The sequence below is a fragment of the Electrophorus electricus genome, chromosome 11, assembly GCF_041902795.1.
Source record: "Electrophorus electricus isolate QZ-2024a chromosome 11, ASM4190279v1, whole genome shotgun sequence".
In the NCBI taxonomy this organism is placed as follows: Eukaryota; Metazoa; Chordata; class Actinopteri; order Gymnotiformes; family Gymnotidae; genus Electrophorus; species Electrophorus electricus.
In genome coordinates, this window is record NC_137507.1 from 17,555,001 (window position 1) to 17,562,500 (window position 7,500).

The 7,500-nt window shown below is 48.7% G+C and overlaps 1 protein-coding gene across 26 annotated transcripts in view; it reads left to right on the plus strand.

The window, feature by feature from the left end:
• Positions 1-7,500, plus strand: part of celf2 (cugbp, Elav-like family member 2) — a 128,565-nt gene that overhangs the window by 54,978 nt on the left and 66,087 nt on the right. For 5 of the 26 annotated variants that reach the window (XM_035528663.2, XM_081723963.1, XM_081723966.1 and 2 more), the window contains exon 1: positions 1-1,726. This exon is cut by the window's left edge. The exons of the other annotated variants lie outside the window; for them this stretch is intronic. In XM_035528663.2, the coding sequence (XP_035384556.1) occupies positions 1,650-1,726 (77 nt within the window). In that variant the 5' untranslated portion in view covers positions 1-1,649. The remainder of the gene's footprint in view (positions 1,727-7,500) is intronic. 26 annotated transcript variants of the gene reach the window in all.

Below are 7,500 nucleotides of genomic sequence, written 5' to 3' on the forward strand. Positions count from 1 at the left end.
CAAGTTCAAAGGCCCGCGCGCGTTTGCACGCACTAACAATATTAACGCGCGTTAATGCAGGCGACGCGTTTAGAGCACGAGACTTAACGCAGCGTATATATCGACTTGTTAACGAGGCGACTTTGTACCGGAGCAAGAGAGGATGCCTGCCGAAAGATTATCTCGATTTATAGTTTTTTGCTGACGAGCGCAGAATATTCGAGGGTTGCGCGCCCACAGCTGCCGTGTGGACGCGCATTTTGTACCCTGACCGAGCAACGGCCGCGATGCTGCACTGCCCCTAGGTGTCATCACCGGGGTGTAATATGCATGCAGTCTCGCACACCGCAGACCTACCGCACATAGCACACGTGAAAGCTGTGGCCTAATGACAGTTCCGTGTGTCCAAAACCCAACCAAAGTCACCTGCCTTCATTCGGATCTCGTGAGGTTTGGGAAACAACATATTAGGATTGCAATAAGTGACCGCGACATTGATAAGTTAAATTATTATATATATATTTTTTTTTAAACAAAGGATTTAAAGGGTTGGTATTCTTTGTCTGGCGATTGCCTGGATGCGCATGCGTGAAGTGGTTTTGGTCAATGGATAACACACTTTGGGGCCCCTCGTGCACTCTGCGGAGAAGCCCTTTCCCAAGGAAGCGCGAGACTTATATGAGTGGGAGGTCAACAAGCTTTATACATTTGTACATGTTTTTAACAGAATCATAGTGCAAAATAGTGTTAACATTTAATGAGATCAAGTAGTTTTTTTTTCCCCTTAAACTTAATTTAATTGTTTGAATAAATAATCCACCGATTGTTACAGTGATTGTTTTTTTTTTGTTTGTTTGTTTTTTGTTGTTGTTTTTAATAGAATGGCTGTGGATCGAGGAAGGATGTTGGCAATATTGCTTGTTCTCTCACATCCCCCCTCATTCTTTGTGTGTGTCTGTGTGTGTGCGCGCGCGCGTCTCTGACTGTTTGTGTGTTTCCCATGACCCATTTCCCGCACAAATCGACTCGGGCCCTGTGCAGAAAGCTCGTGTAGAGAGCACCGTTGCCCCCGGGGTGCAGGCGAGGCGGATAAAGGCAAAACACCCCCGAAGCCTCCCACCCGTCCCACGGCCATGTGACGGGTTAGGAGCGCGCTTTGGTTACGCTCGAGTGTCCGATCCGCGAAAACAAGGGCGGATTCTTACCCCTTCACGCGTGATAACGGTTTATTTCATATACCGTAAAATACCACGTCTGTAGCAGCAAAAATAATAATACTGCAATCATGCAAATTACTGTGTGCATGAATGTGTACTGTAGCATGAGTATTATGGGATGGCTGTATATATAGTCAAGACACACGTACGCTTCGGAGGACTGAGAGATGCAATGGTTAAACCGCCACTGCAGCGCGCGCAGCCACGCCTCTCTCCTCAGCACCTGACGCCCTGTCCGCAGCCCGGAGCTCGAGCTCTGGGGGGGAAGCGGAGGAGAACGTGACAACTGCCGTGTCCGTGGCCAGTGCCGTGGGGAGGCCGCTCGCGCCGCACCTGTCCCTCTCCGTCTCGCGCCCGCGACACAAACGCAGTTGCCCAAACTCGGCGAGCTCGCGACAGGGCGGGCGTTATCCAGTCAGCGCGAGCTCGGCGGTGCGCACAGACACGCGGAACATGACTTCGTCCTACAGTCTGGATTTTCTGCCCGAGATGGTGGTGGAAGGTCGGCTTCTGACTACGGCGGAGCGGATGTGAGTGAATCATTTTGTTTCGCCCTCCAACGTGAGCGTGCTTGTAAAGCGCACCGGACGATGTGCGTGCGCCAGTGTTCTTATTATTATCTGCTGGGAATAAGGTAGCGATCTCTCCGCTGTTTTCGCCGGAGAGACCGGTTAAACGCGCATTCAAGGTGCTTTTCGCTTCGGTCGGTCGAGACATCGGCGTTTGCGGCATTCCGTGGTCGGATAGTCCGGTTTTCAGGCTGGAGTTTAGCTGCATGGGCACGATTGTCCGCGTGTCGGGGCGGACACGAGCGCTGCCGTTTGCTGTCCTTTTGGAACTACATACTTGCATACGACGTCACTTTGTATTTTGCTCGGCCGTCGCCGCGCGGAATGTAACCCGAAGAAGTTACTTGGATATTCACCGAAACCGCCCATTTGGCTCGCGGCGCCGTAGGCTCGAACATGGGGGTCGGTTAAAAGCTAAGCTGTGTCCCCGTCCCTGCCCCTTGAGAAGAGATCGAAATTGGAGGAGAAAAAAAACCCCATCACATTAAAAAGCTCAGATAGGGCTCCGTGCGCATACGTTGATCATAAGATCGCTTGCTTCCCCAGCCGATTTGAAATGCATACGGAGCTGGGTAATGTGTACTTTACGGCTCTGCTGTGTGCATGTGCTCCGCGGTGCAGTGGCGGGGCATGCACGAGTTTAGGAGCAGCATGTGACCCAAATGGCCAGAGTGTAGCGCAGGGCTTTGTGCAACGCTGAAAACAAGCGCCGGTACGTCCCTCGTTTTAAACCATTGGAATGCGCAGTCTCTCTCTCTCTCTCTCTCTCTCTCTCTCTCTCTCTCTCTCTCTCCCCCCCCCCCCCCCTCTCCGGGTTGTCTCGAATTCGATTTGTTACGTTCCGAAATCATATTACTGCAAGCAGAAGACACGCGTAATTCAGTTAAGGGCAATATTCCAGGCGCGAGGACAAAGGGGTAGTTTGATGTACTCTATTTGCGAGCGCGAGCAGCTGACCGCCGCTGCCCCACTTACGTCGGCTCGGCTCAAAGTCCCGGCCGGTGATGGGCGGTGTGCCTAACGGCTATTAACTGTATTATAATGTATTTGCATCTTCCTGTATAAGATTAGTAGATATATAGTACACTACATCACTCTTAACAGAATAACATATTCACCTCTGTCTGTCTGTCTGTCTGTCTGTCTGTCTGTCTATCTATCTATCTATCTATCTATCTATCTATCTATCTATCTATCTATCTATCTATCTATTGATTTCTTTCCTGTGTATCCGTAATTCCATTCATCTATCTCTTCTTCCTAAAATTGTGTATTTGTCTGTTTTTTCCAGTCAGAATGACTTTCTTTTGTTTTAAATTAAATTCTTGCTTTGCTTCTAATCTGCTGTGTGGGCCTCTACTACAAGATGTTAGCTACATGAAAATGCACACACACACACACACACACACACACACACACACACACACACACACACACACACACACACTCACCCACCCAGAGGAAGGTACAGGGAAAGTATCCAGCTGGCCTGTGTTCTGCAGAGTTGAGTGAACGCTCGCTAATCTCTCTCTTCACTATGTGATAAGCTGTTCACCTCTCTGTCAGTGAAAACATTACACACACTCTACTTCTCCCTTGTGTGTACCCCCCCCCCCCCCTCCCCACACACACACAGAATGCATGTTAAAGATCTGGCTCTACAGGAGACCCTTGTGTGATGTGTAGGTTCCGACCACCACTTCCAACATGCTGCTGTTGCTTGTCAATTCTTCACTGACTTCACTTGTGTTTTGTGCATTGTTTAGGTGATCGTGTTTGTTTGGACTTTGCGTGTGTGTGTGTTTGAGAGAGAGAGAGAGAGAGAGAGAGAGAGAGAGAGAGAGAGAGAGCGCGCATGCATGTGTTTGTATGCGGCCATTTGATGGAACTTTCACTTTGGAGCGTTATGACTGGGGCGCAGAGGAAATCAGTTCTGTTCCGTGTTAATTTCTGGTGCACATTACAGTCGACAGTTATGACGCAGATTGAATAGAAACCCAAGTCCAAACCACCACAAAGAAGCAAAGACTGACAGGGGACGTATGGAATCAGGATATGAAATGTACGGAGTTTACATTAGATGTGGTTGAGTGTAGGAATGATCAGCCATTGAGCAAACTCCACATCAGTGTGGACAGACTTGAAGGTGTGAGCCCAAAGTTAGGCAAGGTTAGAGGTTCCTCGTGAACCAGGTTAGAGGTTCCTTGTGAACCAGGTTAGAGGTTCCTCGTGAACCAGGTTAGAGGTTCCTGTGCTGCGTAGAACTTCACACCAAAGCCTTCGACTCCAGGTCTCCACCTGTATCTGAGGAATGACGTGTCCCAGCTCACTGTGGTTCGGTTCATCTCTGGGTTTGGAGTATCAGGAGAGACCAAGGTCACAAAGTGCAGGGGAGGCATGGAGGGGTGGATATGGTGTGTATCAGACATCTTGAGACGCTTTGGATTCAGGACCACAGGCTGCAGTCATCATGAGCTCTGTAAGTGACGCTCCGATTGGATACAATTCCCTGTGAGATTAAGTAGATCAAGTCTGCCTGCCTACAACACAGAACAGCCGAGGCTGTTGAATACCAAGTCTGGGTCACCGTTTGATTCACTAGAAGAAATGAACAAACTCTTATTTATTTACTTATTTTCCAGAAATGTTAGTCACACCGTTCCAGGAAATACTATGCAGCTTGGATCAGTGCAAGCTAATAGTTGTATGCACAGACACACACACACACACACACACACACACACACACACACACACACACACACACACACACACACACACACACATACACACACACACACACAGGCACACAAGCCCCACCTCATCACCCAGTTCACCACATCTAAACAGCTGTATGTGTGTGTTTGTATGTGTGTTTGGCTTATTCTATATATATTTATATGTTATATGATTTTTATAATTGGTTCACCATGCACACCCTACCCCTTACACAAACACCATCCAAACACACCCTACCCCCTTACACAAACACCATCCACACACACCCTACCCCCTTACACAAACACCATCCACACACACACCCTACCCCATTACACAAACACCATCCATACACACCCACCCTACCTCTTACACAAACACCATCCACACACACCCCTACCCCCTTACACAAACACCATCCACACACACACCCTACCCCATTACACAAACACCATCCATACACACCCACCCTACCTCTTACACAAACACCATCCACACACACCCCTACCCCCTTACACAAACACCATCCAAACACACCCTACCCCCTTACACAAACACCATCCACACACACCCTACCCCCTTACACAAACGCTATCCACACACACACACCCTACCCCCTTACAAAAAACACCATCCACACACACCCTACCCCCTTACACAAACACCATCCACACACACACACACACCCTACCCCCTTACACAAACACCATCCACACACACACACACACACACACTCAAGCCTATCCCCTTACACAAACACCATCCACACACACACACCCTACCCCCTTACACAAACACCATCCACACACACCCTACCCCCTTACACAAACACCATCCACGCACACACACCCTACCCTCTTACACAAACACCATCCCCACACACCCTACCCGCTTAACAGCAGTTTGTCCTACGTTATCTGTGTGGTTGAAAGTGATGAACGAGGGTGCGGATGCTGGAGCAAAAGGATACTGTCGGCGCGGCAACGCACAGTGGCACTGATGATGCGCCCACCCCGTGTCTATTTATCAGTTAATCTGTGATATACACACACACACACACACACACACACACACACACACACACACACACACACACACACACACACACACACACACACACAGTACTGCCACTGCTGTTTTTTGTTGTTTTCGCCTTCTAGATCTCTCTTTCCTTTCTCTATCATTTCTGACTTTCATACAGCATAACTGATGCACTCACACAGCTCTGCTTATGGGAATTTTATCCACACAGCTTGTGATTTTAATGTATGGAAGTAACCATTTCATCTCCCGCTCCCCCTCTCTCCCTCGTTCTTTCTCTCTCTCTCTCTTTCTGACGTTCTTCAGTAAAATGAGAGCGTTTGAGTTCTTTGTACTTTCCACATTTCTCCTTGTGGCCTTGACATCACAGAAAATCCTTGTGCTGCTCCATCACTCACAAACACACACACACACACACACACACACACACACATCTCGCACAACATGACGTGGTGCAAACACAAATTAGCAGAGATGGTGAATCGCATGTCAGCTCCCTTTTATCAAAGAGATGCAGTACCAGATAATTCCGTAATAACGCGTCAGAATATCATTCCGCATCCGTCTTCTGTTGGCCCGGTTCACGCTAGCAACATATTCTTAATCTTCAGCTGCGTAGCGTCTCGTTCGTTCCGTGACAGATTAGTTAGTGTTTCTCTGCGCGTATAAACCAACGCCCTGCGCGTGTTTCCGTGCCTTTAGGCATGGTTTGCATATGAGGACAGTACGTCAGCACCTGGTAGAAACACCCCAGCTAACCCGAGCTGGAGGAGGACACACAGAGCTGGATGTGGCCGTGGCACAGTTGGTTGCTTTCTTCTTCTGGCCCCTCCCTTCCACTCCATCGCTCTTTCTCTCTCTCTCTCTCTCTCTCTCTCTCTCTCTCTCTCTCTCTCTGTATGTGTCTCTCTCTCTCCCTCTCTCTTTGTCTCTGTCTCTCTCTCTTAGTACTTGATGCAAGATCTCTGTCCAATATTTATTCACTCCATCTGCGATGCTGATTTTGCCAAAGTCATGGCTTACCTCAATGTGTCTCAGTGGACTTACCCCCATGTTCTCTCTCTCTCGCTCTCTCCTCTCTTTTTTCTCCATTTTATTCCTGCTGTCTTTGTATTTTTCTTTCTATTCACTTCCTCTGTGTCCTTCTACATCCTTCTTTCAGTTTCTAACTCTGCACTCTCCCTACCTCTCTATCTCTCCTTTTCTCTCTCTCTCTCTCTCTCTCTCTCTCTTTCTCTTTCTCTCTGCTCTTTAAAAGGGGAGCTCATTATGTGCAGCTAGAGGGAGAGAAATGTGGGATTATAGGAGACGTTTGAGGACTTATTTTTCCTGCCTGTTTAAAAGGACACACACACACAAACACACACACACACACACACACACACAAACACAAGGGAACCATCAGTAAAAGTGCCCAAACTCCAGAGTTTACTGAGTGTAAGTGTAACAAATTAATCTTCGTGTGTGTGTGTGTGTGTGTGTGTGTGTGTGTGTGTGTGTGGTTCAGAGAGACACACACTCACACAGTTGGCTGCCAAGCTAATGCTGTTTTTAATTGCTAATAGTGGGAAGCACCCCCCCCCCCAAAAAAAAAAGGTTCCCCGGGGGCTTTTCCAGCCTCTGATACAGGCGTCATTAAAGCCACGTCACACCTGCCAGCCAAGCCCCCGCAATGGGAGCCCCACGCAGGGCGCAAGGGCGCCGTGCCCGGCCCAGGGAGCTCTCAGCTGGGCAGAGAGTCGAGCCTGGCCCCCTCTGGACGGTTATGATACTGACACCTTTCAAAAGCTCAGCCAAGTCTCTGTCTCTCTCTCTCCCTCTCTCATTCTCTCCCTCTCTCTCTATCCCTTTGTCCCTGTTGCCGTGTCTTTCTTCCTCTCTCTACCTCCCCCTCTGTCTTGTTCCCTGTCCTCCTTAAGTGAGAAGTGAGCTGTGGAAGAAATGAGACACAGGAAACAAACATTTTGTTAAAGGAAA